This window comes from Sorex araneus, chromosome 1 (assembly GCF_027595985.1).
Source record: "Sorex araneus isolate mSorAra2 chromosome 1, mSorAra2.pri, whole genome shotgun sequence".
Taxonomy (NCBI): domain Eukaryota; kingdom Metazoa; phylum Chordata; class Mammalia; order Eulipotyphla; family Soricidae; genus Sorex; species Sorex araneus.
In genome coordinates this window covers 229,440,097-229,457,715 of record NC_073302.1, presented here as the reverse complement: position 1 = coordinate 229,457,715, position 17,619 = coordinate 229,440,097, and the positions used below count along the sequence as shown (strand labels likewise).

The 17,619-nt window shown below is 44.6% G+C and overlaps 1 protein-coding gene across 2 annotated transcripts in view; it reads right to left on the bottom strand.

Moving 5' to 3' along the window:
- Nucleotides 1–17,619, bottom strand: part of CRYL1 (crystallin lambda 1) — a 127,131-nt gene that overhangs the window by 20,234 nt on the left and 89,278 nt on the right. For both annotated transcript variants that reach the window (XM_055140983.1, XM_004604626.2), the window contains exon 5: nucleotides 16,489–16,683. In XM_055140983.1, coding sequence (XP_054996958.1) covers nucleotides 16,489–16,683 — 195 coding nt within the window. The remainder of the gene's footprint in view (nucleotides 1–16,488; nucleotides 16,684–17,619) is intronic.

Sequence of the window (17,619 nt, the reverse complement as noted above, 5' to 3'; positions counted from 1 at the left end):
ATGGAACACACTGCTGATAAAATGGAACACAAAAGGATATGAGAGAAGAAATGAGAAAAATGCAAATGAAAATACAAGCAGAAATGACAAACCTAGAAAACCTGGTAGGTGAAATGAAAAACTCAGTAGAAGGCCTCAGAAGCAGAGTAACAGCTGCTGAGGAAAGAATCAGTGAGCTCCAAAATGAGGTGCAGAGAATCTCCAGACAACAGCAGAAAATGGAAAAGAGTCTCAAAATAAACCAACAGATGTTAAGAGAAAATCAGGATGAAGCCAAGAGTAATAATATAAGAATCATTTGAGTTCCAGAGGGACAGGAAGAAAACTGATGAAGAAACTGTCAAAGCCATCATTGCTGAGATGTTCTCAGAGCTGAAGAGTGCATGCACACAGACCCAGGAGGCCCAAGGGTACCAGCTCCAAGAAATCTAAATAGAAATACTCTAAGACACATCCTTATTAGAATGATGAAAACCATAGATAGAGATAAAATTCTGAATGCAGCAAGATCAAAGAAGGAAATTGCTTACAAAGCAGCATCCTTAAGATTTACAACATACGCTCTGGGGCAGTGTGCCCAGCATGCAGCCACAGTGAACTGGGAGACGCCTCCTCAGTTAAAGTGCCCACATGAGCACCTAGGCAAGAAGGCACTCCTCTGGTTTTAGAAGTGCGCTGGGAGTAGAACTCTAACCTAGGACCAGCACCAACGCAGGCCCTTTCTCCACAGGTATAGAGGTGGGGAGGGGTGGGAGAGGGTGGGGGTGGCTCCCATCGGCCACAGTTAATTTCCCCTTTCATAGCTCTTTGGACTCACATCTCAACCTTCCTTATCTAATTCTTACAAGGACAGCCTGGCTATCCCAATCACACTAGGCCATTAGCCTATTCCAATCAAAATACTCCCAAAACTCACCATAAGGACTGAAGGGGCTACTAGAAGACAAGACAAACCCCACAAGCACAACAACCTTCTACAGAAGGATGACATACTATTCCATGACAATAATCTCTCTCAAGTCAATGGCCTAAGTGCACCAATTAAGAGACAGAGTGGCAAAATTGATTTAAAAAACTGAATTCAGTATTCAGCTGCCTACCAGAAACACATTTGAACAGTCACAGCAAACATAGACTCAAAGTCAACTGATGGAAAACAATCCTTTAAGCGAACAACTCCCTCAAAAAAAGCCAGGATGGTCATATCAGTATCAGACAACATAGATTTCAGGCTAAAATAAGATTAGAAGGGATAGACACTGATAGCCATATCTTAATAATCAAGAGATATATACACCAGGAAGAAATTACACTCCTAAACATATACACATCCAATGAAAAGCCAGCAAAATACTTAAAACAACTGCTAATAGACTTCAAGGAGGACATTGGCAGCAACACAATAGTAGTCAGAGAGTTCAACATGGCCTTATCTCCTCTTGACAGATCAATGAGACTAAATCCAGCAAGGAAGTACTGGCTCTGAAGGAAAACAGTGGAAGAGAGAGGGCTAATAGATGTATACGGGTCTTTTCATCCCCCCAAAACTGAATACACATTCTTTTCCAATGCATCTGAACATTTTCCAAGATTGACCATATGCTGGGCTACAAAACATAGCTCAATAGAATCAGGAAGATAGAAATTGTATGAACTACCTTTGATATACTAAATATAGAAGTTAATCACACACAGAAAAGAAGAATCAAATCAAACACCTGGAAATTAAACAGCTCAATGTTGAACCTGTGGGTTAGAGAGGAAATCAAGGAAGAAATAAAAAGAGTCCTGGAAACAAATGAGAATGAAGACACAAGTTACCAGAATTTATGGGACATGGCAAAAGCACTGTTAAGAGAAAATTTTAATACCTCTACAAGCATTCCTCAAGAAGCAAGAGTAAGCCCACATAAGTAACTTAACCTCACAGCTTAAGATCTTGAGGAATAACCAACAAATGGAGCCCATACCAGGCTGGAGAAAGAAAATCATAAAACTTAGAGCAGAAATTAATGACATGGAAACCCAAAAAACAATCCAAAACATCAATGAAACCAAGAGCTGGTTCTTTGAGAAAATAAACAAGATTGATAAACCAGTAGCAAGACTCACAAAGAAAGAGAGAGAGAACCCTAATAAACAGAATCAGAAATGAAAAGGGGGACATCACAACAGAAACCACAGAAACTCCAAGGATAATCAGAGACTACTTTGAGAATCTTTATACCATAAAACAAGAGAAACTCAAAGAAATTGATAAATTCCTGGACTTCTACAATCTCCCAAAGCTGACCCAAGAAGACTGGAATACCCAAACAGATTTACCACCATCAAGGAAATTAAAGTAATCAAAAGTCTCCTGAAAAACAAAAGCCCTGGCCCAGAGGGATTCTCTAGTGAATTTTTCCAAACCTTTAAAGAGGACCTACTCCCAATCCTGTTCAAACTTTTCCAGGAAATTGAAGAAACAGAAACACGTCCAAGCATTTTCCATAAGGCAAATATCATCCTCATACCAAAATCAGACAGACCGCAAAGAAAGAGAATTTACAGGCCGATATCCCCGATGAACACGGATGCAAAGATCCTTAACAAAATATTAGCAAATAGAATCCAACAACTCATCAAAAAGATCATACACCACAACCAAGTAAGATTCATCCCGGGGATGCAAGGATGGTTCAATACTCACAAGTCAATCAACATAATAAACCATATCAATAAAAGGAAAGATAGAGGGGCTGGAGCGATAGCACAGCGGGTAGGGTGTTTGCCTTGCACGCGGCCAACACGGGTTCGATTCCCAGCATCCCATATGGTCCCCTGAGCACCGCCAGGGGTAATTCCTGAGTGCAGAGCCAGGAGTAACCCCTGTGCACTGCCGGGTGTGACCCAAAAAAGAAAAAAAAAACGGAAAGATAGAAATCATATGATCATATCCATAGATGCAGAAAAGGCAGTTGACAAGATCCACCACCCATTTATGATAAAAAAAAAAAAACTCTCAACAAAATGGGAGTAGAAGAAACTTTCCTCAGTATAGTCAAAGCTAACTACCATATGCCCGCATCAAGCATTATTCTCAACGGGATAAAAACTAAGAGCCTTCCTCTAAGATCAGGAACAGAACAGGTTGCCCACTCTGACCACTTCTATTCAACATAGTACTGGAAGTACCTGCCATAGCAATTAGGCAAGAAAAAGATATCAAGGGCATCCAGATAGGAAAACTGGACAGCTACTGCAAAAACACGAACTCAGTCTAACACCAAGCACAAAAGTCAGATCCAAATGAATTAAGGACCTCTATGATGTTGAAGCTAATGGCATCTTCAAGGATGAAACACCATTGACCAAGCAAGTGGAAACAAATATAAACAAATGGGACTACATTAAGCTAAGAAGTTTCTGCACCTCAAAAGAAAAGTGACCAAAATACAAAGAGAATTCATGGAACGGGAAAAACTATTTACCCAATACCTATCAGATAAGGGGCTTAATATCCAGGATGTACAAAAAATAGGGAGAAGAAATGAATAAAACTTCCTCAAAAAAGAAATACAAATGGCTAAAAGGCACATGAAAAAATGCTCTACATTGCTAATCATAAGGGAGATGCAATTCAAAACAACAATAAGATATCATCTCACATCACAGAGACTGGCACACATCAAAAATAATAAGAGCAACCAGTGCTGGCGCAGATGCAGGGAGAAAGGGACTCTCATTCATGGTTGGTGGGAATGCCAACTGGTCCAGCCTTTTTGAAAAATAATATGGATATGCCTCTAAAAACTAGAAATTGAGCTTCCATATGACCCAGTATTACCAGTTTTGGGAATATATCCTGGAGATGCAAAAAAAGCACAGTAGAAATGACATCTGCACTTGCATGTTCATTGCAGCACTATATTTACAATAGCCAGAATCTGGAAACAACCTGAGTGCCTGAGAACAGATGAAACTTTGGTATATCTACACAATGGAATACTATGCAGCTGTTAGCAAAGACAATGTCATGAAATTTTCTTATAAGTGGATGGACATGGAGAGTATCATGCTAAGTGAAATGTTTCTATCTGATTTCACTTAAGAGGGACAGACATAGAATGACTGCACTCATTTGTGGAATATAAAATAACATGAGACTGACACCCAAGGACAGTAGAGACAAGTGCCAGGAGAATCGCTGTGCAGTTTGTAAGCCGGCCTCACATGCCAGTGGAAAAGGCAATCAGGATGCAGAAGGAACCACTAAGTCAATGATGGTAGGAGGGACTGCTCCAACAGGGAGATGTGTGCTGAAAGTAAACTAAGGATCAAACATGATGGCCTCTTAGTATCTGTATTGCAAACCATAATGCCCCAAAGTAGAGAGAGAATAAGAGGATCTGGATTTGTGATTCACCCTGCTCATCTCCACGAGAGAATTTATGAGCAGTCCAGTTCAGCAATTGCGTGGGCAGGAGTTTTTATCACCACACAACTCCCTTACTGTACTCATTATCTCAAAAACTCTGACTTAAAATCATATTCCCAGCCCACAGCATCCTGTCACCCAGTGACCTAATCTCAGGCCACAAAATGGTGGTGAGACATGTCCAGCTGGCAGCTCCATTATGATGACAGTGTGTATAGCCTTGCACAGAAAGCAGTTCCCTCACCCGTGTATGGGGGATAGCATCTCCCAGCCAGGGCCTCCCTTTCAACGGCCACATGGGGTAAGATACACCGGACATGAACAGAGTCCTACAGCCATGATCCCATCCAGCAAACACTTTCTCCTCTTTTAGTTTTGGGGCCACACCCAGCAGTATTCAGGACTTACTCCTGGCTCTGCACTTAGGGATCACTCCTGGCCATGCTCAGGGACCACATGGGACATCGGGGGTTGAACCTGGCCAGCCACGTGTAAGACAGGTGTCCTACCTACAGTACCTTTATTCCACTTTCTCCTTATTCTCACATCTTCTACTGGTTTAGTTTAGTTCCTCTCATAAACCCCCACAATTACCACAATTACAAGGCTGCACTGGGGTCACCCCATCCCTTTCCCCCGACCTTTCTTAGCATGCCTCAAGCATGCTTGGCTAAAAGTGAAAGGGAGGCTCTTCTGAGTCAGCAAGAGAAACTGGAAACAGGAAAACCACCAAGAAAAATCAATGCAAGAAGCACTGGCTTCTAAAATTCAAAAACATGAATTCATCAAGTTACTAAATCTCTACCAGAAGGACAAAGACACCTGTCACCAAACCAGAACTATTACTCTTGACCCTGCAAGCAGTGAAAAGGAAAACAAGGCAGAATTAGCAATAATTGAACGCTCATAAAACTCAGTAAGAACTGGACCCGTGTCTCCAAAACCACAAACCACCAAAGCTCAACCAAAATGAAACAGAAACTTGAATGATTCTGTAACTGTAGCACTGTCATCCCTTGTTCATCGATTTGCTCAAGTGGGCACCATTAACATCTCCATTGTGAGACTTCTTGTTACTGTTTTTGGCAAATCAAATACGCCACAGGTAGCTTGCCAGGCTCTGCTGTGCAGGTGCGAAACTCTTGGTAGCTTGCCGGGCTCTCCAAGAGGGACGGAAGAATCAAACCTGGGTCGGCCGCTTCAAGGCAAACACCCTACCCGCTGTGCTATTGCTCCATCCTGATTCTGTAACTATTAAAATAAAATGGATTCATTCTCAATAGGTTCTTGAATAAGAAATCTTTGATCCCAGAGACCAGAGTGATAATACAGTAGTATTATCAGGGTAGGGTGTCTGCCTTGTATGCAGCCAACCCATGTTAGATCCCCAGCATCCCATATGCATATGGCCCCTGACCCTCATCCCAGTACCATCAGGAGTCAGCCCTGAGCACTGTCAGATGTGGCCCCCAAAACAAAGAGGAGGAGGAAAAAGAAGAGGAAGAAGAAGGAGGAGGAGGAGGAGGAGGAGGAGGAGGAGGGGGAGGAGGAGGAGATGGAGAGGGAGAAGAAGGAGAAATAAAGGGAGTGGGAGAGGGAGAAGGAAGAGAAAGAGGAGGGAGAAGGAGAAAGTGGAGAAAGGATGGAGGAGGAGACAGGAGAAGGAGGGAGGAGGAAGAAGAAGGAGAAGGAGAAGAAGAAGGAGAAAGAGAGGGAGAGGGGGAGGGAGAGGGAGAGGGAGAATGAAAGCGGTAGGAGAGAAGGGAGGGAGGAGGAGGAAGGAGGAAAAGAAGAAGAGGAGGAAGAGGAGGAGGAGGAAAAGGAAGAGGAGAAATGCAAGAAGACAAAGACAAAGAAAAAGAAATCTTTGAGCCCAGAAGTTTTCAGTGTAGAAATTTATTGAAGAATTAACAAAATTTTACCAAGTTCAGGGGTATGGTGCCGCCAGAAGATCAACCTGTACCTGCGGGGTGAGTGCAACAACAGCCTGATGGTGCCTTCAGGCTTCCTGATACCCCCAAGTTGCTGCTGTGCCTCTGGTCAGACCTCAACAACTTAGGACCAAGTTTACCAAGAAATTTGATGGCCAAAAGTTAGGTGTGTGGGAGCCATGCCCATAAACCACATCCAGCTCAGCTATACAAGCTCATTTATTGACCTTATTTCAGAGACCCATAGATAAATCTCAAAAGAGATCAAAAGCTGCAGTTAACCTCAGGCCTGCACATGGCTGAACAGATCAGGCTGAATCAGAGGGGAGTGGGCAGGTTGGCTTTTGCCCACCCAAGCAGAATCCCTGGCAACCGCTTGCTTCCACAATCCAAAATCACTGCAATATCCCCAGCCTGACTTCACTGTCTCAGAATGGACCTCAGCAAGATATAATCTGTTGAAAATTCTGATATGCAGGGGCTGGAGTGATAGCACAGCGGGTAGGGCGTTTGCCTTGCACGCAGCCAATACGGGTTCGATTCCCAGCATCCCATATGGTCCCCTGAGTACCGTCAGGAGTAATTCCTGAGTGCATAAGCCAGGAGGAACCCCTGTGCATCAGCGGGTGTGACCCAAAAAGCAAAAAAAAAAAAAAAGAAAGAAAGAAAAGAAAACTCTGGTGTGCGGGTTTTGTGACTGAAATCTCCAGGCTTTCTCGGAGTTGTGATAGGATACCTCCCCCCCACTTTCCTGTACTTCCAGAAGCCTTAGCAATCACATCCACACTCCAAAGCTGTCATTCATTGAAAGCTACTCCAACCTTACCTTCCTGATAAAAATACCAAATGCCCTGAACAAACAACATGACCTCTTAGCACCTATACCATGATGCACAAACAGAAAAGGAGAGAGAGCAAGAAGGAAAGTCCCTCCCATAGAGGGAGGCTGGGGGTGGGGGGTAGGGGTGGGGATGATGGTGTGGAAATGGGGGTCATTAGTGGTGGGAAATGTACACTGGTAGAGGGATAGGTGCTGGATCACTGTATGGCTGAAACCCAATTATGAACTGCTTTGTAATGGTCTATTCAAGAATATCCAGTTAAAAAAACAATTTTTTAAAGTAATGTGGAGCTCATGCCCAATTCAATCAGCTTAATCAGTGGCTGAAAAAATAGCAGTACTCCTACATTAAAAAAAATATTTTTACCAAGTTCTTCTAGAAATCAAGAAAAAAGTGAATAAAAACTTCCCAAATTAATAATTTATACTTTATTATCTTTACATCTAAATATTAGTAAATGGATATCAGAAACAAAGACAATATATAGATAATAAATCTCAAAAGAGATCAACAAGCAGCAGAATTTCTCCCAGATCCTGTACAAAGCTGAGTTGTCCAGGGCACCCTGGAGGGGGGTGGGTGAGCCCAGTGCCTGCCCGAGCAGAGCCCAGGCAGCCAAAAATCTCCACACTTCACAATCACCGCCATTCTTCCAGCCAGACTCCACTGCTAGGATTAATTTCATCCAGAAATTAATCTGTTGAAAAACTCACACATGCGGGTTTTGTGACTGAAATTTTCAGACTTCCACAGAGGCAGGGATAGGCTACCTCCTCCCCATCTCCATCTCCCTTTTCTTCTGGAGGCCCGGGCAGTCACACACATGTCCCAAAGCCACCACCCAATTAAAAATTTAACTCCAACTGTATCATCCCATTTAAAGTTTTGGACTTCCTGTGGCTGCATGATATCTCAAATTCTATAACATTGATAAACTAGGAGCAGCACACCATAAAAGAAAAACTATAGATGGGATATAATGTAGAAGGCAATCAATCTCGATTAATAAAATATAAACCAGAAAGCTTAAGCTGTAAACATATTTAGTAAACTCGTATACAAGGGCTTAAGGGTTCCATGGTGAGATACAACAATCTTCACTAACTTTCTTTTAAGAAAACATTTTTCGATCATCCTTTCAGCAAATTATTGATAACAAGCAATCACTGTATCACTGTAATCCCATCAATCATCGATTTGCTCGAGCGGGTGCCAGTAATGTCTCCATTCGTCCTAGCCCTGAGATTTTAGCAGTCTCTCTTCTTCCAAGCAGTGCCACATTGGAGGCTCTTTCAGGATAAAGGGAATGAGACCCATCATTGTTACTGTAGTTGGCATATCGAATACACCACGGAGAGCTTGCCAGACTCTGCCGTGAACGAGCAATATAAAATAAATTATTGAGGGCCTGCTATGGGGGCAGGCTTCAGGGGTGATTGGGAAAACTGGAAATAATGGTGGTGGGAAGGTGCAATGGTAGTGGGATTGGTGTTAAAATAGTTAAGGTCTGTAACTAACTCAATGACTCAATAAAGTTATAAATATATTTTGAAGGCAGTACATAGAGAAAAGAAAAACTATAGACCAATCTTTTCTGAATTTATATGCAAAACATTGTCCACATGCATAATCGAGTTACGACCAAAAATGTCTCGAAAAAGTTACACACCATGACCAAGTGGTATTTATTCCAGAAACACAGAGATGGTTCAACACGGTCAAATCACTGGCAACTGCCCCCTCCACCAAGTGATGGAGCTACTTCCTTCTGCTACTTGGACCCCGCAAAGGGCAGCTCTATGGCTCCACAGCCAGGACAAATGCAAGCTGTGGTTCAGGTGGGGCCTCTCCTGCCCCGCTCCAGCAGCGCGTGCCCGGACTGGGGTTTCATGCCTGGAAACACACACTTGATTAGGCTTGTGCGGAGCTGCTCCCACAGACCATGGGGCGGGGCATTCCCAGTCCCTCTATCGACTCACACTCAGGACGCAGGCCTGTGTCTGTACCAGTCTCAGCCCTGGGGACCTTCATCAGCCCTGGTGCAGGCCACAGTAAAAAGGCTCAGCCAGATCCAGCTTCACTGACGCTGCAAAGCGACAAACCAGAACACCACGGACAGCCCTTGGGCTTGTGAAGGGACGCAAAGAGCAATGTGTCTTCTGATCTTCCACTATAAAAAAACTTCCTTTTATGGGAGCTCTAGTGATAGTTCAGTGAGTGCTATAGCTTGCTTTGCATGCAGTCAACCTGGGTTCAATGCCCAGCATCCCATTTGGTCCCCTGAGTCCCAGAAGGACTGATCCCTGAGCAGCAATCAGGAGTAAGCCCTAAACGCCACTGGATGTAGGCGCCCCCCCCCAACAACAACAATAAAAAACAACAACAAAAAATTACTTCTACTTTTTATTATAAAATGTCCCCAATTCAGTTCCCTTCTATTTGTTTATATTGCCTACGCATTTATCTTGTACTACTGCTACATTTTTAAAATGGTACCATTTATAAGTGATGAGACATAACATAAAATCAAAAATTGGAAGTCCAGGAAGAAATAAAATTAAAAAGATTAACACCGACAAAGAACTTTGATCTTATCTTCCTTCAGCTTTTTGCCCCCTGTTTTTAAGTTACCTTTCAGTTCTGAGATGAACTAGAACATGCAAAAATCTAAATGCAAGTTCCACAAGCTCTGGAAAGATGAGTGTAAGGGGTACCTAAGTGTGTTTGGTGGAGTGCATTCAGACCTGCTCCCTCCCAGGGCTCTGAGAGCTTCCTCCCTGTCCTCCCACCCCACCCTCAAAATTAATGGGAAAAATGGGAAAAAAAAAGAAAAAGCACAGGTTCCTTTCAAGAAATGAAGTCCCTAACACAAAGCCTTCGCCAATGCACTCGGCAGGGAGAAACCAGCAGGACTTGAGAGTGCGCCATTTCCACGCCCGCCATCCCCACCCACCCCCGGTCCAGCTCAGGGAGCAGCACCTGCAGTTTCTACGCTTTTCTTTCTTTCTTCTTTTTTTTTTTTTACTTTTTAAAAAATTCAGAATGTTAATTTTATTTTATTATTCTATTATTATTTTTCTCCCTTTTTATTGATTTACTGTGAGATACAGTTACAAAGCTTTCATGGTTGAGCTTCAGTCATATAATCATCAAATACCCATCCCTTCACCAGGGCACATTTTCCACCACCAAAATCCCCAGGATTCCCCCATTCCCATCCCCATTCCAACCCTTCCCCTGCCTGTGTCACAGACAATTTCCCCCATTCTCTCTCTACTTTGGTTACATTCGATATTTCGACACCAGTCCCACCACCACTCAAACCTGCTGAAAAGGCAATGCTAGACAATTTGTTTTGTATTGCTCGTTATAGATAGAATATTAAGTACAGGAAATTCTGCATCACTCTCTTCCTAGAGCTTTAGTTTATAATCTCTGGGTCTTGGCCGTTTATGAGATTACATGGTGCCGGGGGGCAATTTGTAGGTGTAGCTGCCAAGCTACTGGAAAACTGGGGACCTGGGGGGAAGAGCCCAGTCTCGATCCAAACAGGCTTGGAGATCTCAGTCACGGGTTCCCACATATCTGGGTTTTCCTGCCGGTCCACTCTGGATGAGGTTCATCCTGTCTTGGGTGAGGCTCGTCCCCACTTGGATGAGGCTCGTCCGAGCGTGTAGAGAGTGGCCTTTGGCATGGCGGCGGTTGAGTTCTGGAGGTTTTCGGCTGCCAGGGTTCTGCTTGGGGCGGGGAGGGAAACTCAACCTGTCCCCCTCCGAGGTGGCTTGGTGAAGACAGCCTGGCACAGGGTCAGGACATTCTGCTCTACACTTATTTTCAAGCTCACTGCCTACAGGCTCCTTTGTTTTCATTTTATTTAATTAAATGATTTAATTCAGGACTTCCTAAGTTGTGCTCAGGAGGCCTGGGGACCCCTGCAGTTGTCAGTTCAATGTGGGGCCAGAGAACGTGGAACTGCTCTCCCTGGCCCACCCCAGGGGGCCTCAAGGGCTGCAGCAATGCTCTGGGACTAGGTGGTGCCAGAGATCAGGCACACGAAAAGCATGTGCCTAAACCCAGGTCCTGTGTCTCTTATGTTTTTAATTGTTCTCCAGACTTTTGCCAAATAGGAGTGCTTCGGTGCTATCTGGACCTCTTAGCATCTTATTTTTGTGGCCTCTCTTCATTTTGTCCCATGGCATTTTAGCATCCTTACAGGGACACTGAGACACAAGTCTTAGACCAGCCACTGTAGACACACACATGAGCGTCACTTCTCAGAAAAAAAACAGGAGTGCTGTGACTATACTCACTGCCACAGCCCTGCCAAAAAATGGCAAGAAGCAGAATGGACAAAGCAAACTCTGAGAGAACCTTCTAGAGCAGCCAGACTTGGTCACCGCCCAGCTTCCCTCCTGCTGCAGGCAGCAGAGGCCTGTGCCAGAGTCCCCCCTGCCCCCACCAGGCTCCACTGTGGCTGTCCCCTAAGAAGTCCTCGTGCCCGTCTCCTACCTAAGCCCTTATTCAGGATCTCCCATTTTCCCCAGCAATGCCTTGGATCTTTCAGAATGGAAAAGATGAGACTGAAGCCAGAGTTTTTGTATCTTTGAAGCACAGAGCTACCTTACAGAAAATCCGCCTAAGCCCATAATGTTCTACAATACTGAATTCTCTTCCAAGACAAGTGGAAATGCATTGTTGGGGTCACACCCAGCAGTGCTCAGGGCTTACTCCTGGCTTTGTGCTCTGGACTCACTCCCACTGTACCCTGGAGGGAGTAGTTGTATTTTTATCTAAAAAATATTTTTGTTTTTCATGGAATACCCCTTGCTGTAATCAGGGCTTCCTCCTGGTTCTGTGTTTATGAGTCACTCCAGGCAGGGCTCAGGAGACCTATGGTTGAACCTAGGCCAGCCACCTAAAGCGTAAGTGTCATATCCACTGTACTATCTCTCTGGCCTTGAATGGAGATAATGGATCTCCAAAGAGTACTTTTTACTTGGTGGTTCTGAAAAATACTCTGCCACTGACTGAGACTGAGACACGGGCAAGAGTGGAAAGGAGCCAACACAGGAAGCTTCGAGATCCAACACCATGTTTGACAGCTCTGGGAGCTCAAGGTGGATTTCGACTGTGCAGACACAGAAGTAGCTGCTGGGAGTCAAACAGCCACAGTGGCTCCGATCGTGGAGGCTCACAGGGGGGCTTTCAACAACACATGGAGGAAGAAGTGGGTTCACATGGTCCAGAGGCAGTATCAGAAATCTGGGGAGAAAGCCCAGGTGAAGACCAGGCTACCTCCATCCTCCTGTTGGAGGGGTGCATAAGAAGATACCCAGGGTAGTCCAGAACAGTCGCCACCAGCTGGCCCCACATTCCTACCCGGGGTCCACAGAGTCACTACTGTGTCTCTCCCCTGCTGGGAGCCAGAGTCCCTACTGCAGCACTCTGCTGTCGGGACCACTGAGTCCCTACTGTATCATGATGGGACCCAGGCCACCAGATCCTTCACTCCAACTTCTGGGCTGCTTTCATGCCATACACAAAATCAATTCAGAATGGATTAAAGACTAATATGCATGACCTGGAAAACCATAAATACATGTGAAAGAAGAAAACATAGATGATGGGTTCCTGGACATCAGCCGTGGCAACACATTTGAAAACTCAACTCCAATGGAGCAACTAAAACAAAAGCAAAATAAACAAATAGGACTATATCAAACTAAAAAGCTTCTTCACAGCACAGGAAATTTGCAGGAAAATGAAAATCTATCCTACTCAGGGGGAGAAGATATCTGCACAACATAGATCTGACAAAAAATGCATATTCAAAATATACAAAGAACACTAAAATCAACCTAAAAATCCAATTTAAAAATAGGCAGAGGATCTGAACTGACACTTCCCAAAAAAGATACACTGATAGCCAAAGGGCACATGAAAAGGTGTTCATTATCTATTATTATGAGTGAAGTTCATATCAATACAACAAGAGATAGCATCACACTCCCTGAGAATGGCTCCAATTCAAAAGATAAGAAACTGGTACTGGAGAGGGAGCAGAGTAAAATATCTTGTACACTGTGGGTGGAAATGTATACAAAGCTGCTAGAAAATTTCTCCAAAAGATTAAAACAGGAATTTCATATGATGCAGTCAGACCACTTCTGGGTATTTATCCTGAAAAACACACAACACTAAATCAAAGAGATCATTCATGCTCATATTTACTGCAGCATTATTTATATGAGTCAAGAACGATGCTTTGATTTATGAATGACTGACATAGGGTAATTCACAAACAATGGAATACTTCTACTACTCAGCTATTATAAAGAAGGAAGAAGTTCTGCCATTTACAACCACAGGGACAAATGAAGAGGTATTTGTGAAAAAAAATCCAAGGGGATTGGAAGGCTTTACTCATGTGGTATACAGAGAAAAAAAAAAGATAAACTAAATAAAAAATAAATTTTTGACCTTTAAAACCAATTAGTGGTTACCAGGAGGGACAAGGGGCAGGAGGTGAGTAAACTGGAACAAAGGGGATCATTGTCTGGTGAAGGAGCGAACTTGGCTTTCCATGGTGAATTTAACATAGAACAGACACATGTTAGTATCAGAGAAATACTCAAGGAAGTAGAAACAAGGGCCATGGTTGAAAGCTTGCCACAGTGCTGGTGGGGGACAGTGGTTAGGATAGAGAAGCGACCACTATGACAAAGATAGTTGGAAATGATCATTCTGGACAAGAACTGAGTGCTGAAGGGAGGTAAAGGGACACACATGATAACCTTACAGCACCTGTACTGCAAACCACATTGCAAATGCCCAAAAGGAGAGAGCGAGAGTGTGTGTGTGTGTGTGAGAGAGAGAGAGAGAGAGAGAGAGAGAGAGAGACAGACAGAGAGAGAGAGAGAGAAGGAGAGAAAGAAGTGCCTGCCATAGAGGCAGACTGGGGTTGGGAGGTGGCAGGAGGGAAACTGTGGACACTAGTGGAAGGATGGGCTGTGTATTTCACGGTGATTCAATTAAAAAAAATAGGCACACATTGACTTTGCAGCAATGCACATTTAAAACTAATATATTACACTTTTGGGGGGTGGGAGGTGGGAGGGTTTTGAGCTACTGTTGGATATCATTGGTTTGTCCTGCTCCCCTTGCCACAAGGAGCTTAGGTATATCAGTCACACCCATCAAAGTGCTCCCGAGTCACTCCCATTCCTTTGTTTATTTTTATTTATTTATTTATTTATTGCTTTTTGGGACACACCTGGCGATGCACAGGGGTTACTCCTGGCTCTGCACTCAGGAGTTACTCCTGGCAGTGCTCAGGGGACCATATGGGATGCTGGGATTCGAACCCGGGTCGGCCACGTGCAAGGCAAACGCCCTACCCTCTGTGCTATCGCTCCAGCCCCCCATTCCTTTGTTTATCTGTAACCACTTCTACCAGTTTATCTGCTCTTCCCCTAATCAGACTCTCTTAATTTGTAAGATCAGACCTTGCTAGGACAGTGTAAGTTAATATTGTCTTTAAGTTAATATTGTCTTTCTCCTCTCTTATGTCTTTTGAATAGTTTACCTTAAAACAATATCCTTTTTGTATGGACAAAGAAAGACATTTATTAATATGCTTTGGTAACATGGGATTTAATTGGCTTCAAATATTATTCATTCCTGGGCATCTGCTTTCTTGACCTATGCCTCAGCTGGCCTTACTTCCTAGCACCCTCAAAAGCAGGGTCCCAACGAGGGACGGGAAGGACCCAGGGCAAGTGGTGAGTTGTGTGCTACCCTGGCATCAAGATGGGCCTGGCCAAAGCGCCTAATGCTTAACTATATGTTAAGAGCTTGGTCATGGGCATGTGTCATGTCATGATCCAAAAGCAACGACGAGACTAGGGCCCTGCTAGGGCTAGGAAAGACTAATCTGGCCTGAGCACTGTAGTCTGAGATCGAGGCGACCCCCGAGAGCAATTCTATAAGCTTAATTCGTCTCTTGCTATGTCCTTACAAAATGATTTATAATATGAATACTTATACTATACGTTAGTCGGACAAAGAAAGGAGAAACACACCCATGGAATTCTGCTCTTGGGCTGATGTCCCGCTGAGAGAGATTCTGTCCTAGTGAAAGCATCCCCTAAGGGATAGAACTTTACCCCCTATGGATTGTAACCACACCTTTGCATAAGCCCCAGCCTGCTGGGGGATGCAGGAGATTTAAGATAGCTGTGTGAGGGGGCAAGGGGAGAGTTCCAGTGGAGAGTGTATAGAGGGAAGATCGGAATAAACTGCGAGTGAGACCAACCATCTTGGCTCTGTTCCTTCCTTCGCCTGCCTCGCTGCCCGCGTTTTTTCTTTTTCTTTTTGTGTTTTACACAAGCTACATCCGGTGATGCTCAGGGATGATTCCTGAATCTGCACTCAGGAATCCTGATAGTGCTTATGAGACCACAGGGGATGCTGAGGTAGGCAGCATCCTACCCAGGTAGGCAGCATATAAGGCAAATGCCTTAACAGCAGTACTATTGCTGTGGTAAAATATATTATTGTCCCTATATTACACTTGTAAAAAAAAAAAAAACCCTTTCAATCAAAGGATAAAGCTAAACATACAAAATTTCTTTCTTTTTTTTTTATTTTTTGGGGTTTTTCTGTGTATGAGTTTTGGTTTGTTTTGGGGGCCTCACCCACCCAGCAGTATTCAGGGCTTACTCCTGGCTCTGTGCTCTGGGATCACTCCTATAGTGCTGGGGAACCATCTGGGGTGCCAGGGATTGAACCTGGGTTGGTCATGTGCAAGGCAAGTGTCCTACCCACTGTACTAACTCTACGGCTCCATAATTTTTTTACTTATACATAAGATAAGTTTCTATAAGCCAAGTTTAAAGTTACTCACTGCTTATTCCTCAAGCTCTTGAGTTATGTTCAAGAAACAAACTTACTCAAAGTATATTTTCCCTAAAATTTTATAGCACAGGAGGGAGGAGATCTGAGACTGGGAAAATGGGGCAGAGCAGACAGAACCAGTGTGCGGCACTAGCACGGAGGGGTAAGCCACTGAGAAATCTAGCACTGGTAACACAGCTGTTCCAGAAGAATCTCTGGAGGATGCAGTGAATTGCTATGTGACAGTTGCCACTGCTGTGTCTGACTCCTTTTGCCTCCTGACTCCACCTGAGAGAAAGTGTGAGCTGTCTTCAGGGTGGAGTAGGGAGCACTGTCTGACCTTTGGTCTCCCACAGGCCTGATAATCCAGGGAGCCCCAGAGGTTGGGGGCAGCACTCACCTCTACAAGTCTCCAGGCTTCGGCAATGACTGAGTACTGCAGGCGGTTCAGAGCGAAGCCATCTACTTCCTTCAGAACTCGCACTGGAGACTGGCCAATCTTCTGCATCAGGGCGTAGGTCCTGTCCACCATCTCGGGGGCTGTCTCTGGGTGAGGGACCAGCTCAACCAATGGCACGTAATAGGGCGGATTCACCTGGCAATGGACAGAGGGACATCACCAGGCCAGCTGGGGTAGAGGTGGCTTTGCAGACTCCCCTTGGGAAGGGGCCCCTTTGGAGTCAGACCCCAATGAGAACACATTTGAGAAATAACTAATTTCTGTCATTCGTCTAGAGAAAAGCCCCACTAACATCTGAAGCTGACACCAGGAGGTGCGAACTTGCATCCTCTGAGCCCTCAGCCACAGCTCTGCACCCGCACGCTGGGGCTTCTCTGCTGCCCACCCCCCCACCCAAATCCGTAGGCCCCAAGGCACTGTACTGTGCCCTGCGTACAGATGCTGACTTCACCATAGCATCTTCCCCACTCGGCGTTTTCTGGTCTCCTGCAGTACTCAGCTGCCGGCCACCCCACGGACCTTGCCCTGGAACTACAGAGCGTCAGTGTGTGACAGTCTGGGACTGCCAAGTCTGCTGCATTACGCAGCAGGTACCAATGTCTGCTGTGCTCAGCACTTCAGTTTTCGGCTCTAGTTTGAGTGAGTCTGAGAAAGCATTCTTAAAGAGTCCCCTGAAAAAGTATCTGGTGTCCAGGAAAATGCTGCTGAATGGAGCCTCATGAGCCCCAGGAATAGGCCAAATGCCCTGCGCTTGTGGTCAGCTGGTCCCCAAATGATGCTTGCAAATCATTTCTCTTCCATATAAAGGTGAAGATTGGTTGAATTCCACCTGTGTTATATATCTGCATATATCTAAGCCAACAGATTCACCAATGTATCTGCATGTATCTAAGCAAACATATCCACCACTATTGCAAGCATGGGGCCCACAACACACTAATTAAATTAAAAATGTGTTTTTCAAGTAGTCAGGTTGGGGTGGGTAGGAGGGTTCATACCTCAGAGTCTGAGGTCATTGGTGGACAGAGAGGGTCACAGGGTGCTGGGATTGGAGGTGGGGAGACTGCATAA